General features: G+C 45.7%; 1 protein-coding gene across 3 annotated transcripts in view; it reads left to right on the plus strand.

The window, feature by feature from the left end:
- Nucleotides 1-24,976, plus strand: part of KLF7 (Kruppel like factor 7) — a 64,222-nt gene that overhangs the window by 24,677 nt on the left and 14,569 nt on the right. For 2 of the 3 annotated variants that reach the window (XM_030487095.1, XM_030487096.1), the window contains exons 2-3: nucleotides 5,561-6,173; nucleotides 24,675-24,798. In XM_030487095.1, the coding sequence (XP_030342955.1) occupies nucleotides 5,561-6,173; nucleotides 24,675-24,798 (737 nt within the window). The remainder of the gene's footprint in view (nucleotides 1-5,560; nucleotides 6,174-24,674; nucleotides 24,799-24,976) is intronic. The other variant, XM_030487097.1, reaches the window with a different exon arrangement.

Raw genomic sequence — 24,976 nt, forward strand, 5'->3', positions numbered from 1 at the left:
GCTGGGGGTTTTGGCAGCTGGGTGGGAACAGATGACAATGTTGGAATAGATGGGCAAGAATATTGGGTTTTGTTGTTGTTCAGGAAGTAATGAAGGCTTTTGGCAGTGGGAAGAAGATGCATCTTTTAGACCTTGTTTTAGGGCTAAGGACAAAAATAGCATGGCATTTCAGGGAAGGCAGGTGAGCTTTATATCTCTTACTCCTCTTAACTTAGGGCTGCTTGCAATGCAAGCACCACTGCAGCTCAAAGCTTTCGCTGTTCTGCTGAAGAGTGAAATAGTCACCGGGCACTGGACCTGGTGTGGCTGTTCGCGCTGAGCTTGAGTGAACTGCTGTGGTGCTGACCTTAGAATTAGTTTGGGTTACCTTCAGGTTGAGCTGCTTTCTCTTCCTTTGCAGTCTTGAGACTTTCACAATTATTTGAAGGTAGACATGAGCCCCTTTTTTTACATGCCAGTGGAAAGCAATGGGGTCATGGTGGAGGCTGGTATTTGACCTTCTCTATTGCATGTGTATTTCTGCTTTGCTCATGTAAATTATGTTGCAAAGAAAGTATTTTCAAGTATTGTAAACAGAGCTGGTAGATCAGACCTACTTGTCAACCACATTCAACATTTTCATTCTCTGTCACAGCCTGATCTAAGTATCCAACTTCATAATTAAGTTTTGGATAACTTCCAAGATCGGTGCTTGATGTCCAATTATATCTGTAGTAAAATGGCACTTAGAAGTAACTAGCACTTCCAGTTAAGAACTTCCCATGATCTGCGAGAAAAATTCAAAATCAAGATGTTACAAAAATATTTCAGCATCAATAAAGCAGAGGAACCCAGGGAACATGTTGATAAGGTGTCTCCCTGACTTTCTGTCCTCAAATCATTCTAAGTGTTGGCCTTTGTTTTGGCTTGGCAGAACTGTACTGTGCTGTTGCCGTATTTTCCTGTCTTTAGCTGTGCAAAATGCCCGGGAGCTCGAGTGGTGTAAAGACTTGAACATAGGCAAGTGCTTCTGAAGTGACCTGTGGTTTCTCAAGAGCCTGGGTGTATGGGTCAAATTCTGATACTCAGTATGGTTGCCAATGGAGACCAGTGCTGTGCAATTCACTGGAGCAAGTTTAGATTTATACCCTGGGAACTGAGAGTTCATTTTGAGTCATCAGTTGGAATTAGGTTTTCCACAGCTGTCTGTACCTGAACCGAGATGCCAAACTTTATGTCCCTGCAGAGGCCCCTGGCCTACGGGCATGTCATTCCTCACACTGCCTTGAGCCTTGGCACTTTGTTGGCAGTGATGGTCCCAGCTAGAGCTCCATCTCCTTCATATTTGGATTTTGAATGTTCTGAGTTGCACAGCTGACAAGCATCTTAAAATTTAGGCTGGCTGAGCCAAACAGAGTATCTACAAATCAAGGAGGGATTGGAAAGTCCGTTGTTGTTGCAGTTAGTAGCAAAACTGTCTTGATTTCTGCTGGCTGCAAATTAGGTGAGTGCTAATCTGTGCTGAAAATGGTACAAATGTATTGCATCTCTACTAGCCCACACTGGGTTTCTCTTGCATTGTATTTCATAGTGGTGAGCATTCTTAATGTGTTTGGTAAATAATCTTTACTTTGAGTTGGTGAGCTTTACATGGGCTCCAGAGGTAAGAATACAGGTAACTTAGAGGCCATACCTTTCTGAATCGACAGATATGCTGAACACTGAACTTCCCTGGATCAATGCTACTGCAAACTCTGAAAGGACTAACGGGAAGTAGGTCCTTACCAGGCATAGGACAGCACTACACTGGTTGTCTTTTACTGTCTGAAGGATCTAGCGCTGCATGTGGAAGTGTCATAGTGTGCAGTTTACATGTACTCTGCTGCTACATATGTCCCAGAGGACTGAGATGACAGTATAATGTGGGGAGCAAAGAGACGTTACGAGTTACCAGCGTGTAGCAGGAAACACAACATTTCTTGCAGGTTGTGGCAATGTGCCTCTGCTGGAAAAGTGAATCTTTTTGCACTTGTGTCCAAAACTGAAAAATCCCTTGTTGGGATTGTCCACATGCCAGGCTGCCATCCTTTCTTGCAAGTACCTGAGGTCTCGCAAAGTCACATTGTGTAATTCATCAGTCAGGAATCATCATCTTTTAACTGGCTAAATTGAGGAGCAAGGTGCAAGGAGAATGACCCTCCTTAATAAGGGCAGATGGGTTGAAGTAGTGGGTCACTTTTTATACCTAGGCTGCAAAACTGTCTTGACAGCAAACAGCAATCTTACGGATCTTCTTCTGTTCCTGGAGGGAGTCATCTTCCTCTTCCCATTGCAATTTTTGAAGTGTTTATTGCTCTAAGTCCTACAGGCACTGGGTGAAAAAGCTGAATAGCCACCAAGTTGCCTGCAGTGTAGCAAACAAAGGACAGTCAGACTTAATGTCACATGTGATATGTATTACATCCATTACACAAAGCTCCCCATCTCTTGCATGAGTGGTTAAGAAGAAGTTAGACATCCAACAGAACTGTGACAACAGCATGACAAGAGCAGGTCACTCCTGTTTAGATATCCTTGGACCATTTTCCTACCGCGCTGATATTGGAAGTAGAAAATCTACAGGGGTTCACCATCATCTGAATCCAGCAGTTTGGGTTCATATCTCTGTGGGTAGTGATCAATATCCTGCTGCTAACACACACACAAAAATGTAGTTTTTGATGCACTTGCTGGCAAAGAACTTTGTGGGAAGGGAGACCAAAGAACTCTCCTGCCCCTCCTGATGGTCCACTGGGCTGGAGTGGGGGCCTTGGTGGTGTCAGCCTGGCTGGTTTCTCCAGGTCAGAGCTCAAGATGAGGGTTTTGGCTTTGCTGCCCTGAAGGTTGCTTTGCCAGGGTGATTTGGGCACTCCCTGGGTGATTTGGGCCAGCAAGGTCGCGTGAGGTACTTGGCAGAAGCTGGGAAGTGCATATGGGGAAAGATGCTTTGTTTCTGCTGGCAATTGCCTGCTCTGGCAAATGCAGCAGCAGGTAGGGCCCTGGTGGGGGGTTAAAGAAGGGCTGTGGCTGTAACCCCTTGCCGGGCTTTGTCTGCCATGCAGATTAGGTGGAGGGCTTTTCTGGCTCAGCGTTGCTAGGCTCTTCCCCCTATTGACTTGGTGGAGAGGCTGAAGGGGGCGGGAGGGAAGGACTGCATTATATTGTTTCTTTGAGTTGTTTTTTTCCCCCCTCTATGGGGAGATGGGCTTGATCCACTGGTTTTGGATTTCAGAGGCAGAAGGCAAGACATGACCAGCTGGTGTCTTGAAATGGCACAGGTGCAATGGCTGCGGGAGGGGGGAGCCAGGAATAATTACAGGTTTCTGAAGCATCAGGCTTTGCTGAAAAGGGCTCATCGAGAAACTGCTCTTTATGGAAAATTAATGGTGAAGCTGGAAGAAACTGTCAGGCCCACTATTGTTGTCATGGGGTAGTGATGCCTTAAAGGAGCAGCACCTCCTGCTTGCCTCCCCTCCATGGGCAGCCTGCAGCCAGCGCGCGGCTTTCTGATCCCACAGCAATTGAAATTTCATGTCACTGTCATCGGATTTAATGGCCTTGAGTCCCTGTCTTCCCCCCTCCCCCTTTCCACCCCCAGTTTGTGATTATGCTTGCTCTTTCCTTTGGAAGCCTTTTATTTATTAGGCCACTAAACCTGTTTCTGCCCCACTGGGTGAAGGCTAAGTGGGCCAAGCAGCCCAAATTACATTATGTGGAGAATTCAAAAGCATCACCTTTCCTGGTGGTGGGGGGGGGGTTATTCCTGAAAGACTGTGGGACACATTGGGAAGCTGCTCCTAAAACCTGTTAGGATTGATCTGGGGAGAGACCAGATCCTCAGCTAAAGCCATTCCTCATGATCCCAGAAATGCACTTTAAAAAGAAAATGGAAAGGTTGCTTAAGGCAAGTACTAACTGGTAAGTGTTCCACCTCCAGGCCTGTGAGCAGACACATCGCACACACAGTATCATGCCTCTGAAAATAACCTACACGCTAAAGTATAGCACGTCTCACTTGCATATATTGCTGTTCTATTGCTTTTTGTCCAAGTCCATCTCTACAGCTCAGGTCTATAATCAGCTATTATTTTAAACAACAGATAACTGTCTGTCAAATTCTGTTGTGAACTCTGAAAGTCATCCCACTGCATAATATCTGCCACCAGCAGTGCTGCTTCCTGAGTACGCTGAAAGTAATAATCTTGAATTATCTGACAGCTCATAGAGAGCTGCGAGTGGGGTCTCTTTACACCCGTGTTGGTGGGACGTTTGTACCCAGAAGGCAGGAGTGTCTGTGTCTCCTCCAGTCATATGAGGCTTTTGTCTCTTGATCAGATGCTGGACTCTCAAGGTTGGGATGTAGGTGGGTTGCTAGCCCCCATAGGCTGACATTTTTTGCCTAAAATCACTTTCTTTATATCTCTAGAAGTGTTCTCCGAGGAGTAGTTTTTAGAGGTTTATAAAAGGTATCGGCTAGAATGTCTCTTTCTTCAAGTCATCTAAAATCACAGTGGTGATATTACACCAGCTAGCCTTTCAGGAAGCTAGAAATGAAAAACAGCACTAATAAACTCCATTAAAAGCTCCTGAAACTACAGCGAATGGTTTTCTATAAACAATAAAAGTTTATAATGTTGGTTATGGAGAACACTGGGCAGTGTGATAGTGCCTGGAGACCTTATTGGGGATAGCTTGGGGCACCTTGAAGTAAGGTACATTCAAGTTAGGAGGCTTACCCCATCCTCGTGCTGGTAATCACTGCTGTGGAAATGCAGGACCACGTAGCAGCCTCTCTGAGTGCAACTTCACCTACTTTTTAATAAGGTGCCTGTATGTGTTTGTGTGCAAGTCTGGTGTCCTGTACACAGTGAGCCCCATTTGACCAGATATGCCGAAAACCCTGTAAGACTGACAATAGACCCCTTTTTGGTGTCAAGTCTTTCCTTCTCTCAGGTCCTTTAAATAAGCTGTGGTATCACTGGAAGTTTGTCTCCTATCTTAAAATGCTACGCTTTAGAATTCTGCTGGTTTAGGAACAGACTGGGCCCCAGCCAACCACACTGAGTTAAATTTGGAGTGAAAGTTAATGTTTGTGAAGGAAGAGGAAGCAGTTCTTTGGAGAGGTGACTTTTTGTCTGTACGTGGCCAGGCAATGGAGCCTTTAGGATAGTTTCATATGGAAGTGACTGTTGGCCGGATTACACTTAAAACTGGGAAGGGCCTGATATCCATGGGACAATGTACAGGCTTTTCACTACAGAAAATGTAGTGGTGCTTTCTGGTTGTCATATCTTCACTCCTACTATAACATCTGCTACCATACGTGGATATTCCTATACTCTGTCTTGGAGCAGCATCAAACAAGTGCCAAATCTTCATGTCTCCCAAAATGTGACCATCTCACAAGAAGGTGCTGGTGTGCATGAGTGCTCTCTCTGAATGGCTCTGGACCACATTGTTCTTCGGCCCCAGGTGGGAGCTGTGCTGTAACCTCTGTCTAACGGTGGTTTCTCTCCCTCCCCTCTCGCTTTCCCTCCTGCAGACATGCCTGGAGTTGGAGCGATACCTTCAGACTGAACCGCGGAAGATCTCTGAGACCTTTGGTGAGGATTTGGACTGTTTCCTTCATGCCGCCTCAGCCCCAGATGCAGAGGACAATATCCGACGGCTGGACCCCATCCTTTTACCTGTGGAGACGAGTACGTGTGACAAAAGCACCAACGTGGACATTATCCTCTCACGGGACAAGCTGCTGTCTGAGACGTGCCTCAGTTTGCAGTCCACCAGCTCTTCCACAGAAGGCTACACAGCCGTCAACCAGGCCCAACTCAATGCAGTAACCTCATTAACACCCCCTTCCTCCCCAGAGCTCAGCCGCCACCTTGTAAAAACCTCACAGACTCTCTCAGCGGTGGATGGCACGGTGACGTTGAAACTGGTGGCCAAGAAAACTTCCCTCAGCTCCGTGAAAGTGGGTGTAGTGACAGCGACCGCGGGGACGATAAAAACTGGGCAAAGTGACAGTGAGCACGTTGGTACAGGGGCAGAAGCATCCCCAGAAAACAAGAAGAGGGTTCACCGCTGTCAGTTTAATGGGTGCCGGAAGGTTTATACAAAGAGCTCCCACTTAAAGGCTCACCAGAGGACTCATACAGGTACTTATGTAGGATGCTTCTTTCATCTTGTCCTCCTGCCACCTAACTGTAACCATCTCCTTTTATTCTCATTTAGAAAGGGGAAAAAAGAAATCTCTTCTGAAAGTCCAAGCTTCTGTCTATGAAACAGGGTAGCGGAATAATAGTTAGGTCAGGAAATGTACCCATTATTCAGTAGGACAGAGGAGTTCAACGTCTACCATTAACCTGTTGGGATTTCATTGTCTTATAGGGCTTGAGGCAAAGTAATTTTAGGATAGCTAAGGGATATAGATGTTCATGTTAAAACTGTGGGCATGCCAGTTTGGGTTTTTGGCACTCACTTCCCCAAGACAACTTTAAAAATGTTAATTTTAGTCAAGTGTTAATTGCTTCAACTGGAGAATAGTGTGGGTAGGTTTTGTTGCCTTTTTTTGTGGGGGAAAGAGGAAAACGTTCTCAAGATCTGAGATACACAGTTCAGGACTAATGTCTACATGAGAGAATATGTGTGTAGATGCAGACATGTAGGTGTGGAGATGCACGTACCCTTGGGATACTCATCATCTTGGGCTTCTCTGGTAATAAGATACAGTGAGAACAAATGAAGGAATGACATGGAGTTTGAATGGAACAATGTAGGTAGAGAGGGAATAGAATGTATGGAAAGATGTCAGACTGCTATTTTGGGTAATATTTACTAGTGTTGCATATAAGCTCCACTGTGTAAGCTTCTTGGAGCATACTGGATTGGCTTAGGTTTGCCTATTCAGGATCCCCACTCTCCTGTCATTTCTTCATAGTCCCCAGTAGCTTTTCAGCTCGTATTTATCGGCAGTAATAGCTGTGCAGTTCGTGTGCTTTGCTGCTTTGTTCTAAGCTTCACATGTGATGAGAGATGATAAATTCCCATTAGCACTGTCTTATCATGTGATTATTCTTGTTTCCAGAGGGATTGCTGTAATCAGTTTTCCCAATTTTACTGTAAAATGTGTGGTCTCTTATGATAACTGCACATTTAATTCATGGTCTTATCATGCAGGCAGACTGCTACAAGCGAGGTTGTTCTTGCAAGGTAGAAAATAACATGTTGGACCAGTGCAGTAAATCAAACAAATATGTGGGTTGTTAAGAGAGCTGCATCCATCAAATACTAGACAGCCCTGTAAAAGTTAGAGAGTCTGAAGTATAAATCATATTAAGACGTAAAAAGCATTGGTTTTGATCTTTTTATATGGGCTTTCTAGTGCTTTTACTGGGGATAGCCACCTTGCCAGGAGTGACCTCACTTGTGATTCAGTGATTTGAAAGCCAGTGAAAGTAGTGCAGTCATTTTCAAATCTGCAGCAACGTGGTCAGGAGCCTCTTCATAGCACCAGTGCTGCTGTGAGGCTGGTCCCTCGTAGCACCAGTGCTGTCAGGGGGGATGTCCCAGCCAGGCCTTCCAGCAGGCAGCGGGGCTCCCCATGAAGGCACAAATGCAGAGTTTGAGAGCCCTTATCTGTTCACATGTGACCCCTGTGTTCCTCCTGGAGCTGAAAGTTCTGGGTCTTACACAGCTCTTTCCAACGTTAGGGGTGTGACATGCTCGCTAGGAAGGGTGAACTCGTGGAGTTTTTCTGGATTTGTCACCCAGTAGGTGTGGATGTGGACAAGGAGTCCTGAGAGAGCACTTGGAAGAAACAGTACTCTTTCAACACTGCCATCCTTTGGAGTCAGAATTTCACAAGATTTTCCATGCTTTTGAACCCAGCCTTAGGTCTGGTTTAATTTTTTGTGAAATCTGATGTTTTACAGTTAATCCATGATGAGAAACATTTCTCACTGGCCCTGTGATACTTCTATTGAATAGCCTTAGGCTGTACATTGTGCCATTGACATGTATGTATCTGCCCATCCACAGCAGTGCCCAACATGGTGAGAAAGGCAAATCCACCTTTGCTATCAGGTGGGGAAGACCTATGTCAGATAGTGAAACTGCAGTTGCTCATGCCTCCCACTCCCAGCACCACACCTAGTGGGCTACCCCTCTGATCTTGCCAGTTGAACCATCCGTGGTTTAACCAGCCCCTAAACCATGTACTAGTTTATGGGAGTGTTCCTGTTCCATCCAACAAGTCCTAAGCAGATAGCACAGGTTGTTAGGAAAGCAGGAAGACAAAAGATGAGAGGGAATACAGACCTGGATAAGGAGCTCTCCTGCCTTTGCACCCATATAACACCCTGCACATGACAACATCCTAGCTGTGTAGAAAGCATGGTTTCGTTTTGTGATGAGGACTGGATGCAGCCTTGTTTTTAAAATCCGTCTCTGATGCAGAACCTGGGAGCAGGTAGGCACCTGGCTCCCATTTTTCTCTGTGGAAAGCAAAATGCCTAAATACCTTTGAACATTTACACCTTGGGAGCAATCTAAGTGAATCAAGGGGGGCGGTGGGTGTGTGTGTGTGATAGGCTTCACTAACTAGCTTGGTTTTGTCCAGAGCACAAAGTCATTCTGACCCCTTCATCCTGTTTAAGTGCTCTGTTCCCTTAAAAAAAAGCCTGACCGTTGGATGCCTTAAATCAGAGCTGGTGCAATCAAGACATTAAATCTGTTCATGCTGACCTCTGCAGTGAGGTCCCCCCGCAGGGACCTGGTAAAAGAGAGGGACAGAGAGGAATAGCTAAGGAAATTCAGGACTGAATAATAAATGGCAGGGCTGCCTCCCTTCCCATGCACGCCTTCAGGGCTAGGGACAAGAAGCCCTTTTCTCTTGGTGCTTTGTTTTTTTCATGCCTGAGCTGAGTGTGCTGTAGGTTGTGAATGCACCCAGCAGTGCCAATGGCTAGTAGCCACTTGGCTTAGTCAGTGGCTGAGCCAGAGGGTCTGAAATGATTGCGAGATATTTTCCTTTGGCTGGTAGTTTGTTAGTATGTCATGCAAGAGCAGTCTGCCAGTGTGGGCTCTGTGTAAAAGGGTGTGAGTGCCCTGACAGACAAAGAGCTCTCAGTGTGGAGTTTGCAGGCAAGGAGGCAGATGCGGGCTGGTCACCCAACTTGCACGTGCAAAGGCCACTTGCTGGATCAAAGCGATTTACTGCAGTGCATGGAAACAAGAAAACCATGGGCTGGGGAGCTGGGGGACGGAAGGCGGCGGAAGGAGGTTGCATTCCTTTCTCTCATATGTAAGGCTGACCAGACAGACGCTGGCTGGTGTTCCTCGCTGCTGCGTGATGAGCCAGCCTGGGCTGGAGGCAGTACAGACTGATAGCAGCTTGCTGGGTTGGAGACGATCTCTTCGGGCCTTACTTCGCTGGGGAGCCCAGAGACAGTCAGACCCCCCATTGCACTTGGTGCATCCCTCACATGGCTCGTGCGTATCTCATCCGTAAGAGGATCCGGACAGCGCTGTAAGGCCATCAATGGGTGAACTGGTTATGAAACCACCTTCTGGATGACCTTTGGAGAGGGAAAAACAATCATCTGTGTGCAAGAGAATTTAATCTGGAAGGGGAAGGGAAAAACATTGTGTGGATGGAAAGGGAAATGAAAATATTTGACTGAATTCGAAGTAAGCTGGGACATCTAGAGCGAAGGACGTGTAAAGGAGCTGAGAGCAGTGATGGGACTGTCAGAGGGCCACAAAGAAGCCCCTCAGGGGAGAAATAGTGACTGGGTCTGTAAGCTGGAGGAAAAGGTGAGCTGTAGGTTTGGAAAGACCATACTGAAATTGTGAAGGTGAGGTAAAAACATCTAAAGAAGGAGCAACCAGGACCGGCATGGTAATCCAACCCTAGCACATTCTCTCACAGTTATTTGTGGAGCAGACGTCAGTGCAAACAATGACATTTGTCTGTTTTGAGAGACAAATTTTGGTCCAGCCTTCACACATGCATGGAGATGAATTGCTAATGTAATGGAGAGTGGAGAGGAAAGGAATTTGAATGAGCCCAAACCCATGTATAGTCATCAGCACTTCCTAAATTAGAAAACAGGATATTGCTGGCAAGTGTCTGGATGCAAATAAGTCTAAGGGTGATGTGGCCTGTGACCTCTGGGAAGATTAGTTATGAGACGTGGCTGTGCTCCCAGATCAAAGACCGCTGGAGGAGATTTCGATCTCCTGACAAAACCGTATCAGCCTTCCTTGCAGTAATGTACAGGAGAAGGTATGAGGTGGCGTGGTGCTTTCTAGCCAGAGATAAAGCATCATGTATAAACTGACCAGGAAATCCTTAAGATTTGGGATAGTGCTAAAAAATGACCTTTAGGGGTTCTGCTGGGGTTTGCGTTTTATGAGTACCAGAAGGTTTTGGGGTTTTTTCTTTATCCATGTAAAACCAGGTTCTGCTACAATCTAAGCTCAAGTCTGAAAAGCAGCAGTTGGGCACCTCACATCTATATTTAGGTTTCTAAAGCCTAAGCAATTGGGAAATACCCATGTAAATAGATGCTGTGAGTCTACATGCGATCTTAAGATAGTACTTATCTAAGCGGAGTTTGTTTCACATTGTCAGGACATCTTAATTTAAATTATATAGTTCTTTGATCCAAAGTGCTGGGTGAGAGTAACTAAAACAAACAAATCCACCCTGCAGGAAAACAAATTACTACATTTGCAAGAACAAGAGAAGAGACACAAGAGATTAGAAAGAGCATTAATGAACCGGAAGGTTTTTGAGATGGGATTTGAAACAACAGAGAAGAGCTTTCCCAAAGTGCTGGAGATAGAAGAGGGAACATTCAGAATTTGGAAATGATCGGAAAAGACCAAATTGAGGAGAGCAGGCTGGGTGATAGATACAGAAGATTAATACAAAGTAAAGGAATAATGGAGGAAATAAAGAGTATCTGTGTCTGTGGTACCGCATGAATGAGAAGCTGCATTGCTGTATTGTGTTAGTGTGGTAGCACCCGTGAACAGAAAGCTAATGAAGAGAAAGAAAAAGCAAATAGCCAGGCACAGCACCAATTCTGCAGGATGCAAGATTCTGAATAATGACTTAGGGAAAAGCATTTGGGAGAACAGTGTAGGTAGCATAGGAGAAATGAAAGCCCTTTTTTTGTTGTACAGAGACCCACCACCTTGTAGTGAGTCCCCAGCTCTGTGTGCAGGGCTGCAACTCAGCAAGGGGGCAGAGAGGGACATGGAGGGACACGGGTGATGCTGAAGGTCCCATGGCAGTAGCTGAAGCAATAGGTGAATTTGCCATTGGAAATAAGAGCCAGGGAAGTGAGGGAGACCTTTATTCATGGCTGGCTTTGTTTTGGGATACAGTTGCATTGCCAAATTGGAAAGTTGTGTTTTATTGTGTGGTTGGATTTATTTTTTTTTAAGTTTTTTGGGGTATAAATGTAACAAGAGTTTATCAAAGCAGATTAAAATAAGCCCAACCTGATCATGAGCTCTTTCAAACCTTCTGGTTTTGAAGCCTTTTAGCCATTTGGCAAGTTTGGAGGGGAATGTTGTGATTTCACTGTGAGGGCCAGAGCCTCACTTCATTATTGCAGCGGGAGCTTAGGCGGAGGAAAGAGCTTTGTGAACCTCCCAGGTGGCAGGAGGATGGGCCCTGCCAAAAGCAGCCGTTGCCATTTAGAGCACTGGTGGTGTTCATCCGTTGCTTAGTTGCCAATACCTGAATTCTTAGTCCTATGTTTCTGCTCCATCATTTGCCAAATCAATAGGACAGGACAGTTTTCTGTCTGGGTTTGAAAACAGGTATTGTTTGTTTATTTGCCATGCGAGATGATTTTTGGCACAAGGGAGACCTGGAAAGTGATGTTTGCTGTCTGTTCAGCAGCTGCAGGAGGGAGTGTGTAGGCACCTCCAAATGTTATGGCAGGCTGCCTTGGTAAGGCATGAAGGAACCATCTCTAGTTTGTCATCTAGTGTTTTCTTTATATCCACCCACCCATGAGCCCCCCATAAGGCACCTGGCAAGGGGGTGAATGACAGGCATCACAGAGAAAGACTGGAAGAAAAAACCCTCGTCTTCTACTGATTTCCCTTTGTGTTGCTGCTGCCCCACACTGGGTACACATGGCAAGTTAATGATGAGAAGCTATCATTTTCTTGTCCCGTTTGTCCAAAGCACTGGCATTTCTGATTTGAGGTCATAGCAGGCCTGAACCAGAGATGTGTGCTCAGAGATGCTGTTTTAGGCTAAGGTGGGCTTACTGGATGAGAAGGGCCTGAGCAGGTTGGGAGAGCTGAAGTTCTCTGGGCACGAAAAGCCAAGTGTGCTTCCTCTCATCTCGAAAGCAGGTTAGGCTCTTCCTAAGTTAGGTATGGGCATTTGAGTCTGGGTTCCATCTGGAAAGCAGCCAGCAGCCTGGATGGACCTCTCTGCATTGGACAGAAAACTTGTATCTACCACCACTTGTAAAAGCCGGTTGGTTTCCACATGTCAAGCAGTGAATGGTAACGTGCTGCAGTAGATTGAAATGAATGAGAGACAAGGATGTCAGGTGAAGGCAATTTCAAGGACTAGTGCAGCCATTTTGGAAAGGGGAGGACAAAATACTGCGCGGGACCTGCTTTATTCACAGCTCTCTCAAAGTGACCAAAACCTTTGTGTCACTGCAGAACCAAAATCTTTCCATTGGTCAACTTTATACAAGATAAGAAGGCTTAATAAGAGTTAAAAGCCTTTAAAATATTGCAGGCCAGTTCGCAATCCCAGCAGTCCCCATTAGCAGATAGGAACCCAAATGTTGCATTGGGCAGATTTGCTCCTGAAGGTGTCTGGCCTTCAAAACCCAGGACTGAAAACTGGGGCTGCAAAAGCTGATTGCTGGAAAAAAACACTTGCAGGCGTGCTAGCGAAGATAATCATGACAAGCATGTGTTTCAAGATAAAAGCTGATCCCCAGCTGAGTTCTGACAGAAAGGTGTCCTCACTGTATGGCAGTGCACATTCAAAGGCTTAGCAGGGATTTATTCCTTCCTCCTGTACGTCTGGACTCGTGCCATCGACAGAGAGAACTTAATAGATTAGTTGGACAATTTTGCAATGTCATTCTAGTTTTTTTATGATGACCATAAGTGATCATTAGTGCGCTAGAAGCTTGTATTAGTTCTTGGAAATGAATGTTATAAAAATACAGGCCTGCACATCTGCGTATACTTTGTTCAATATGTAACTGCATGGAACTGTATTATGGTTAATTTTGCATAAACTTCCATTTGGATGTCTTCTTGTTGGTCACCTGTAACTTTTGCAAAGCTTTTCCTTCTTCAGAGTGAAATTTTCCACATTTGGTCTTTTTCCAGTGTGGTTACTGTTTGTTATTTTAGAAGCTGGAGGAAAAATACTTGGGTTTTAGGAGAATGTGGCGTGTCTGCTGGGGAGGGGCAGGGAGAAAAGAGCTGTCCTCAGTGTAATAAACTTCGCTAAAAACTTGGCCTGTGTAGTGGAAAACAGTCCTTAAGTAGAAGACTTTTATCTGAATACCTGGGTAAAAATTAATTTGAATGGACTAAGCTATGATCTGTTGTAAATTGACTTTCATATGAGTGTCATACATGTGATAAAATTTTATCATTAATTCTTTGTAAAACCCATATAATCCCAAAGGCAATTATTTTTCCTGTGCTTTGTTGAGCTTTGAATGTGTGTTAGTGTCCTAGTTTCAGCTGGGATAGAGTTAACTTTCTACTTAATAGCTGGTACAGTGTTGGATTTTGGCTTTAGTCTGAGAACAACACTGATAACACACCGATGTTTTAGTTGTTGCTAACTAGTGCTTACCCTGATCAAGGACTTTTCAGTCTCATGCTCCGCTAGTGGGGAGGGGCACAAGAAGCCAGGAGGAGGCACAGCCAGGACAGCTGAGCCAAACTGGCCAAAGGGATATTCCATACCATAGAATGTCATGCCCAGTATATAAACTGGGGCAAGCTGGCCAGGAGGCACCAATGGCTGCTCAGGGACTGGCTGGGCATCGGTCAGCAGGTGCTGAGCAGTGGTACTGTGCATCAGTTGATTCTCTTGGGTTTTATTCCTTTCTCTCTCCCCCCTTTTAATTACTATTATTATTGTTGTCATATTTTACTTCAGTTATTAAACTATTCTTATCTCAGCCCATGGGTTTTACCTTTTCCTGATTCTCCTCTCCATCATACTGGGACTGGGGGAGTGAGCTGGGCTGAGTGGTACTTAGTTGCTGCCTGGGGTTAAACCACAACAATTAAGGTAATGTGTTTCATGCAGTGTCACCCAGCATTTAATGTCATACTACATTTGTGTCCTCCTTTAGTTACATTCATCTGGCAGCATGAATGACCTCGGTGGTTTCCAACTGGGTGTTTGTACGTCTCTTAGAGCCAAGGACAGGTTATCATTTGTGCCTTTTCCAACATCCAGATGAGGAAACTTCCTAGTCAGTAAAATTATCTTTACTTGCTGCCTTGTGCTCTTGAGACCAGGCTGCTTGGTTCACCAAGGTTTGCCAGCAGCGTTGACGTGGCTATTTCATCGAGCCCTGCTCAGTGTGAAGATGTAAGGAGCTCCTGCACCGCTGAGCCCAACCTGCCACCCCCAGCCCTAGGACAGGAGAAAGCATCAGGGGCAATGGGATCTCCGTCAGAAACATCACATGCCTGCCGTCACATAGGCAGCCCTGCCCTCACACCAGGGTAGCCTTCACTGGGAGAACTTGACAGGGTACTTTTTAAACCCAAGCACATGATTTCCCTTCCACCGCCAGCCCCAAATCAAATCCAGTATCTGAATGAATGAAACCATCCTCGGTCTCCTTTCATTTTTCTTTCTGTTGTTGACAAAACTGGGAAACAGAATGGAATGTATGTTCTTTTCCTTTTTTTTTTCCTTTCTTTTTCTATACATAAAGAATGTATGTTCTTTGTGTTTTATTCCTGTGCTGTCTCTCCCAGTGTCTGTCATATTTTTTGGTCATCTTTCTCTGATTTTTCAATGGCAAAAGGGAGAAAATGACGTTACAGGTAAATGGTGAAAAACATCAGCACGATTGTAGCTTGAATAAGCAAAACCTCACATTCGTTAGCAAAAATATGGAGCAAAACCATTTAAAATGTTAGCATTTGGAAAAAGGGGTGTCTATTCCTCTTAATTATTTTTTTTCATTGCTCCTAGTCCCTGATAGATGTGTCTTATATTTTGCCTGGAATATTTGCCTTCATATTTTCCTGGAATTTCTCAGAAACTCTTGGCCTAAAACGCAGGGGTCCAGCAAGCACATCTTCAGTGCGCTGCTCTGGCTTATGTAAATACACCCTGTGTACCATGAAGGGCTGTATTCATTGTTCACCCTCTGGGATAACGTACAAAAAACAAAGGGAAAAATATATTTCAGGGTTCTGGAAAAACCTGACCCAGTGAACTGCCCATTTTTAACTCCTTTTTCATCTGTTCCTCCTGCCGCCGCTACCTTGCCTTGCATCTTGGAGCTCTCAGAGCTCCACTGAATTTGAAGCTAAAAGCCCTTATTAGAGGAGATTTTTTTTAAAGTTCTTGCTGCTCCTCTGGGGACCAAAGTAATGGCAGCTCGAAGCAGCAGAGAATGTGTAATTAGGGCAAACAGCAATGCCTCGCATGGTGGGGAGAAACAGGAGGAGAGGAGGGGAAGCGTGCAATAGCCCGGCGTGCACAGGCTGTTACTAGGAGACCCCTGCACAAAATGCATGAGATGCAGGGTGCTAATGGGCCAGCTCGCCGCCTGGGTACCAGCCCGACCTGCTGCACAGCTGCTTCTGCCCTCCCGTTGCCAAGCAACTCCATCCTTATTTTATTCTTCTCTTTCTCTCTTTTTTTCCTTTTCAATTTTCCTGTCCCCTCGCTCCCTTATTCCGGAGGCTTAATTGGGTAGCGCTGCTGCCGGTGCTGCTCCGGGTGCCTGCCTGGGCCTGCCGCTCTGCTGCTGTCCCCAGGGCCCGGCGCTGGGGGAGGATGTGCTGGCAATTAATGGGGCACTAGTATGGGTTGTGCGCCCGGGCTGGCGCCGGCCCCCGGCCCTGCTCCCCGGCAGCCAGGAGTGTCCTCCAGAGAGAAGGGGTTTGAAAGAGGAGCAGTGTTTCGAAGGCTTTATCCCTCTTGATGACCCAGAGAGCTAAAGCGTGGCATTCCGCCCCACATTCAGTGCTCAGCAGTATGGCAACGGGCGTTCGTTAAATGTGTCCTCTTAAGTAGAGTAGAAAATGGAACATTTCCATTTCTTTGAATGTTGCTCCATGCTTTGCTTTTCTCTGCTTTTCGGCTAGGCAGGTGGGCTTTGTGGTTGTGTGTTAGGTGCTTGTGTGTGTGTAAGACATAATGCTGCAAAAATTCATTTCTTTTCGTTCCCTGAATGGCTACATGCCGAAGACTGCTGCTGGCTCCATAGACAAGCTTTGGCAAAGCCCTTAGGGACTAATCCGGAGCTTAGAAGTTTGTAGAAAGACTGATTGGACATTGGGTCTGGTTCTTAACCTCTTTTCCCCAATCTCTAATATAGACATGATCAGAGCCATCTCTCTGTAAGGGCACTGCTGATCTTTTTGGATGAAAGGAGCTGTACATCGTTCATGGAAATGTACTGCTTTTACACTTGATCATCCCTGCCCATCTAAAAATAGGTACAACCTTCTCACATTGTGTGTTTCACAATCCTGTCACATTCCTCTTCTGCCCCATCCTGTCTCCCGCCAGGTTTTCTCTTGTGCTTTGTCACCCTTTTAAAGGCTTTTCCATCTTTCCAGCAGGTGGCAAAACTGTGAATAAAATGCCTTCTTTTTTTCTTCTTTTTTCTCTTTTTGGATAGAAAGCGTTGGTGAGCCACTTAAGCACTGACCACTGCCCCCCCCCCGCACTCCTTTGTAATAATAAAAATAATAATTAGGCTTTCCATTCTCCAACAAAAATCAATTAGGAGTATATTGAGGAATGAAAGGCTCGGGAAAGTAACTGAAATTGATTTTTGTAATTAGTTTTACTGGTTGATGGGTTGCACGCACATACACTTAGATGTTAGCATTGATCTCTGGAGGATGTGTGTATTAAATAGCCTGCTCTTCCTTTTTGCTAAAGAAATGAACTTATTAATCTTAAAAAGAGGGTGATGTTGTTGTGCACTGAACAACAGCTGCTCACTGGCTTTTCAGTAAGCTGACCAGCAGAGCGGCTGCCTGAGCCATGCGATGGTAACTTGCTGTATCTAGTGTGAAAATGGAGATATTTAACAAGCAGCAACTTTTGGGCTGTTCCTCTCCTGTGTCTCATATCTGACAAAGTGTGTGTACGTAATGAGGGAAAACAGGCATGGGTGTTAAGGAGACCTGTCCGGTTGGATTTCATTTTCCCAGGAATCCTTAAAACTGAGTGCCCTTTTGCATCATGCTTCTATTAAATACCACACAGCTCTTGCCATAGGAAGAGAGGACTGACCGGTAACATTTTCTGTTGTGCCATGTGCTGATGTTCAGCTAATTAGAAGAGTTATGGCTCAGCTTCATTGGTATGCCATGTATGTAGCTTGTAAAGCTCTCAGGGACCCTTGGAGATGAAGAGTGCTACATAAATATAAAATATTGCTAATGTGATGTTCCACATTAGGCATCCCATTGTGCTGTGGCAGACTTCAGTAATAAACTGCAAAGCAAATACAACTGCCTGCCTGGCGCTTCTCTGCAACGCTGTCTGGGGGGCTGCTTCCCACTGGGAACTGCACCGGCTGCTGGCATGTCTGAGCACTAGCAGCATCCCCATGGACACTGGCCTCTGAAGGAGGCCTTGGGTTGCTGGGTTGTTGCTTCAATGGCATAATCACAAGCCCAGGAACAGCAAGTCCCAAAAGGATTTCTCAGAAAGGGTGGCAAGAAAAGCTATTAAAGCACTCTCTTTAAAAGCCAGTGGCACTACTTGGTTCTTCACACATTTCTTTGCATGGCTCAGGCCCCCGGATCTTCCTCATAGGAGAAATCCAGGCGAGAAATCTTGCATTTAATTCCTTCTTCAGTTGTAATTTGCAGTTTGTGTGGTTCTCCAGGAACACCAGTCTTGGAGCAAACGTAGCTAAAGCTGTCTTTCAGTACATATTTTTGGACATCGAGGCTCTTAGAACTAGTTTCGTTTTGAATAGGTTTTAAATCACAGATTTTAAAAAGGAAGGAAACGTTTTGTGTTTTTTTTCATAAGACCTTTTTTTTCCTTCTCCTGAAACTGTATGTAAATAATTTGTGATGGATTAGAGCACATGGTCATTTTTAAGGGGGTGTTTCTATTGTTTTCTTAAGGACACTTCTGCATGCTAGTTTTGTGTAGTTACGTCACATGATGTTAAGGAGCTCTTAAAACATACTACAACGAATAACTTATATGAATGGCCTTCAAAACATACATACGGACAGGATTTATTTTTTTTCCTCAGTTTCTTTAAAGATTTTTTGCTAAATTAGTCATACTGGCAAAAGGAGTCTGTGACTGTACCACATTTTAGCACGGAGAGATACAAGCGAGGATTTTGGCTGTGATTCTCCTCTAAAGTTCATTGCAGGACTGGGGGTTAAAACTGCTTGATTGTTTTAGTAAGTGCACTGTAATCAACATCTGTTTGTGGTGTGGTATTTAAGATGGTGGGCAGGGGGTGGATGTGGAAATAGATGCTGATGGATAATGCCTCGGACGACATGGTCTAGTGTAAGGCATCCCTGCCCATGGCAGGGGGGTTGGAACTAGATGATCTTAAGGTCCTTTCCAACCCTAACTATTGTATGATTCTATGATAAGCATAATATCTTTGTTTACTTTTAATTGTGTGAAGGTACAGGCTGAAACTTAAGCCTTAATGGGCATTTTTCCAATGACTTTGATGGAGCCAGGATTTCACCCCACAGCATTGCCAACTGTGTGATCTTATTGTGCACATCCCAAAATCTGGTGGGTTGTCTTCTTAAAATCCTCGCTCTTGAAACCCAGGGAATAGAGTGCAAACTCCTGTCTCTCTATTTTGTAATACATATTTCTAGCCTGCAGAGCTGCAAAGGGAAGTTTAAAATCATGGCCCCGGGTTATCTACAAAGCAGAAAGCAAATGATCTCTAAATATTATCATTTCCTTCTTTAAAATCTCATTATTTCTTTGGGAGACTGGACCCTTGACATTTTAACCCTTAGGGTTGCAATAAACAATGCAGATATAATATGCCCAGCGTCCATTGTGTGCTGTAGTTTTGTAATCATGACAGTGTCCTCAGCTGATCTGGGTTATGTACCTCTGCATCCTGTAACTTAAGGTGTTTACTAACCACTCTCTGTTGAAACACCCAGTGTGAGGTGTCTGTAGCAAACACTGCCTTGTACAAAACAAATAGCCCTAGGACCTAGAGGGTGCCTGTGGGATGTAGGTAGCAAGGGCAGGAGGTCTCTGGATTTTGAGAAGAGACAACATCCCCACTGCTGTGTTTTGTGAGGGAGTATTTATTACAAAGGCTCATATAGGGTTTACAATCTAAGTACGTGTTGAAGAGAAAACCTGATGTTCTCTGGTTTGTGCCTGGAGAGTAAAGATAGAGCTGCCTGCAGGTGAGCTGCTTGCCTAGCCCACTATACCATCAAAGGAGGAAATTCACCTCTGATTCCAGTCTTACTGGGGTCTGATGTGTCACACTCTGCACATGCCTTTGCCTCTCCATTAACTTGAAAAAGAGCTATAGGTGGTTATTTCAGATGGTGGTTTCTGATACCTAAAGTTGCATGAGATGAAACTCACCAAAACTGCCAGAGGCTGGAAAATGGAGGGAGAAGTCCCAAGGAAGAGTGTGGTGTCTCCATCACAGGACCAGCCCAGCTCTATCAATCATGTTTTGCTGGGGACCTGGTGTGTGTTTACCATGGAGGTGTTGCTGGATTGTGTGCTTGGCTCTTTCATATTTTCAAATGATAAACTGCTGACTTTCACGAGAAAGCTATACCAGTCATTTGTTTATTTTGTAGCTAGATGCCTAATACTTAGAGTCCTGCACTTGTCTTAGTCACCAAAGAAATAGTGACCTGATTTTGGGGCTGCCAAAGTCTGATGGATTTTTGTTATGACTCATAAATTCTAGCTTCACTATTGCATGTTTCCAATACATTTACAAAGGTCTTTGTTCTCCAGTTACCAGATTGGACCAGGCTGGATGAAGTAGAGAGAACAGAGGGCCAGACTGTGCTGAAGTGTGCTTTGGAGGTACTCTTAGGAGAAGAGCTAGGTTGTGTGAGGTGCCATAAACACAAGTGGAACAGAGACCCTATTCCCCAACCATCCCAGTCTCAAGGGTATGGAAATATGCTCCAGGAAGAGCATTAAAATGGGCTATGGGCTGCAGGATAAGAGCCAGCACAGCGAAGAGAGGCTGCTTCACGGAAGTATGCAGTCATGATGGATTAAAGCCATAAGACTATACCTATAAGGCTAATAGTATTCCTGTACCACTAACTTTTCTGATGATAAGGTCCTTCTAGAAAGTAGGTTTCAGCACAGCGCTCGTGTGCTTGCAGACATGTGCAGGCTGCTTCTAGGGATCTTCAGCAGGCAACTAAGGATGTATCTAGTGAGTGTTTTCTGGTGATCAAGCATCCCCTTTTGAGGTGAGGCTTCCGGTTGCTCCCATTCAGTGGTTGAGCCTGGCTGGAGCACAAATGTGGTTTTGGATGGCCTGTCCAGGAGGTGCTCTGCAAGCACACAACTGGCACGCTTCACCTATGGACAGGCCACAGGACCAGGCTGCGGCTAGCCAGAAATAACACCCTTCCCATGCACGTGGTGTGCATGTTGGGTCCTGAGTACCCACTGCTTCACTCTGCAGCTCGCCTGTGCTGTGCTGCACTGCTCTCCGATGCACGCTGCCCAAGGGAACTGCAGTGTGGTCAGTAAGCTTGAAATCACTAGGTAGCGGTCTGCACCTCCCCGGGAAAAGCTTAGAGAAAGCTGAAAGCCACTGCTCTGGGTCGGTTCTAGAACATTTTCCGTGAGCAAGTGGTGTATTGTTTTAAGACTGGTACTCGTCTCTGAAAATTGCTTAATTCACTGCTCGAACATATGTCTGCGTTGCTGGCTGCCTGCCCTTCCCAGGTGCGCTTGTGCATGTGTGAAAGCTGAACCGGCCCCACAGTGTGAATCACGTTCTGAGCTGAAACACTTGAGCATTTAACAGCTGCATACCTGGGTATCGGCTTCTTTTCGGATGTGTGTAGGCTCCTCTGTTTGAGTGTATGTGTAAACATGTGGATTTATGGATTTGTTTAAGCACTGCACGGATCCTTGTGTTGAATAAAGGTGAGTTAAGGAGTAGAGCCTCCTTCCTGGGAGTGGCTCACAGGCATGAGTTTTAAGTGCAGTTATTAATTTTGAGGAATTAAAGCCTGAAAAGAAGTCAGTGTGACACAGCTCCGTGATGTTCCTATTTTTAATTGGATTTTGAAGCTCATAATTAATTTGTTAAAAAGGGGAGATCCTGGCCCTGTAGGAGTGAGTGGGAGTTTTGCCATTGCCTTCAGCAGAGGAGGATTTCACCATCTATCCTTTTACTCTCGCTAATCCTCTGTAACAACAGAAGAGCAGCCTGGCACATGGAAAGGATCCTTCCCGTTTCTTCTCCCTGCCGTTGCCAGTAGTGAGATAGGAGGACCCTCCCCCTGTTCTCCATTCCCATGCTTCCTACATATGTGCATCTCGGCAAGATGTGCTTTCATTCCGTCTTCGGGTAAGGTGAAAGCAGCTATTAAAGAAGCAGTTTGTTCCTAGTCTTCACGTGCAGAGATATGGAGGTCTCTCGCCTCCTGCCCTCTCATATTTTTGAGTAGCTGCAGGAAGGCAGGAAATCTAACCTCTTTGAGGTCTCTGGGTCAAGGAGCTGTCTGACATGGCTTTAAAGGTCACTGTGCTCCTCTGCATTTATCTTGTGCTACGCAGAGCACTGTGCCAGCGTGCTGTCTGGAGCTCAGGGAGGTACTGTCTGACATTTTGTGGAATGGGGCTTGGGTTGCAGAGGAAAAGCATCTGAAAACAAAACTCAGCTCCGGGCTGTGCAAGGCCAGACCAGGAACACTTGAGAGAGGAGCCCCTGCAGCAAGTAACAGAGATATGTGGCATCCCATGGGTTTACCAGCAACCACGCTTGGCATTTCTGTCTCTCGTAACCTATATATAGCACTGTACATTTTCAAAGCTCTTGGCAAATGTTAACAAGCCGAACTCCAATTCAGTCCTGGTAGCCTAATAGTTTCGTAGAAAGCCTAGGATGTTTTTCCTTCATCCTTCTGCTCTGTAGGTGACTGTATCCTTCAGCCAGGCTGTACCCAACCAGATTTGGCTAAGCAGTCCTCTTCTGCATCTGCTTTGCAGCAAAGGCAGTGTGTTTGCCTTCTGTCTCCGCTTGGAGGTAGGCACTAGAGAGCGTCAGAGAACCGAGGAAGCTGAATTGAGGCTTGTTTACTGGCAGCTTTTAAAAATAATGCCTGAACTGTTCAGACGAACCCGGTGTGCTGTCATAGACATGGCCAGGGCTGGGGAAATCCCTTTGCTCTGCAAAGGAGAGAGCAGATGCAGCATGCCAGGTAGGATGTCAAGGGCTGAGGCGGGGAGAGTGCTGCAGCTGCAGCTCCGGTGTCTGGGGCCAGCACTGGTGACAGTGTTTGAATTACAGTTGAGTAAGCCCAGAAACAAGACACCAGCACTTGGCACACTAACAAGTTGTTTCTTACCCCTCCCATCCCCTTTTTTTCCCTGAAGAAATCCTATTAAATGAAAAAAAGAACAAAGGCAAGTGTGCAGAGATGACCAGGCGGGCACAGTCTAAGTGGGGGGTGTTATTGCTGGCTCAGTCCATTGTCCTGTTGGGCATTTTCCCATGGAGGACTGTGGCACACAACAGAGACAGCCAGGCTGGCCTTTCTGCATTCAGGGACTGAGGGACAAATGGGTATTTCGGCGAAGTCTTGCTGGCTGCTGCCCCCTCTTCATTGCTTCACCCCAGTGAATCCTTTAGTTGAGCTACTGAGCCAGAGGAACTTCTCAGAGGGCAGTTAAAATGGCTCAGCTCCAGTTAACGCCTGAGCCCACTCTGCTGTTCTCTCTGGGGTGCATGACCACTGTGCAGCAGAGCTGCTGTGCCGTAAGAAGTCTGCAGAAACTCACTCACCAGAGAACAGCTGTTTAAAAATGTATTTTTATGCCATTCTCTTGCCCTTTTCACTTGTCTTGCTCTTTTGGCCTCTCCAGTTTGTTACCTTGAAATACATAAATCTCCCATAATCAGATCTTACTCCTTTACTTGCTGAATATAGAAATCTGTGTCTCTGCACTGAGAAATTTGTCTGCTGGAGCCAAGTGATTATTTCATGTGACTGGCATAGGGGGGTCATACAGACTGTGACTTCAGTTTGGGCAGTGGTGGATTTTTTAAGATCACCTCCTTAGCAATTTTAAGAACAAATAAATAAGTAATAAGCCCTTCTCTGTTTATAATTCCTAGCTTAGAGGCTAGGTGTGAAAGTGATGTCTTGTCTGCATTTTATCTCAACTCCCTCCTCTTCTATTGCACCCATACAGTGCTGACTGCGTGGGGAATAGTGACATGGAGTTTATAGAGGAGGAGATGCACAAGAGCATTTGTTCTGGGGGGAGATGATAAATTTGCATGCACATGAATACACGTGCACTGAATAAGAAAAGGGGGGCACGAAACCTTGAAATACATCATCAGTAGGTGCTAATGACTCCGTGGATGTTACACCATGGCAGATTTTGACCCATAGAGGCTGGTTATGATTAGAAGATAGGTAGATGTGAACACAGCAGATCAGAATCTCTCCTGTCTTATCGCTGCTCTGTTTCACTGTCTTCAGTGGTATGGTTAATATTTTGGGACAGAAAAACAGCTGGTGAAGGTGTAGTGCACAAAGCCTGAATGACCAGCTGATTTAAAGAAGAAAACATTTCTCTTCTCGCACTCGCTGTCCTGACACGTAATTTCTTGAACCAAGGAACAGTTTTTGTTGTCAGAAGCAACTAAAGAAGGTGCAGTCCTAGGGGGCAGTGGGCATGAAAGGTTGAAGGGAACAGATGTGAGCCTGGCCATATGAAGGGTAAATGGCAGCTGGGGTAAAGCCTGTGATGTGCTGGTGGTGGTCGCTGGGGCGGTGCACACCTGCACTATGTTTAGGTGTTAGTACAGGTACCACAGGAATTCATCAGTGGGGGTAGAGTGAGCTGAAATGCTGACTGAAAATCAGGCTTAAGCCACACAGCAGCACAGGCGTTTGGGGATGTTCTGAGGGCTTTTCTGAAGAGTAAATGACTGGTTTTGTTAGAAAGGGGAATTAAGATTGTACAATAATTTTAGCAGTAGTAAAATTTGGGCTGGATCCATCCTTGGTACAGTGTATCGTAAGCCCTAAGTTGTTTCCATCCCACACTGGCCACGAATTGTGTGGCAGGCTTAGCTGCCTGAGCGGGACAGAGAAGGTGGGAGGACACAGGGCTTGCAAGTTGAGTGCTCAGTAATCCTGCTGCCACACTGACTGTTCTCTCCTCCCCTCTGCAGGTGAGAAGCCTTACAAGTGCTCGTGGGAAGGGTGCGAGTGGCGTTTTGCACGGAGCGACGAGCTCACGAGGCATTACAGAAAGCACACGGGTGCAAAGCCCTTTAAATGCAACCATTGTGACAGGTAATGCAGCCTCCTAACACGGTGTTCAACCAATGTGGACTTTGTGAATGGCGCAGAGCCACCAGCTCCCTGAGACAAGAGACCTGGCTCCCAGCAGAGGGGCCCCTTCTGGCCTCCTGGCCCACTGCCTTGGTCCCCAAGTCAAGGAGGGACCCTCCACTCTGCTGCTGTCATCTCT

Source organism: Strigops habroptila, chromosome 5, assembly GCF_004027225.2.
Source record: "Strigops habroptila isolate Jane chromosome 5, bStrHab1.2.pri, whole genome shotgun sequence".
NCBI lineage: Eukaryota > Metazoa > Chordata > Aves > Psittaciformes > Psittacidae > Strigops > Strigops habroptila.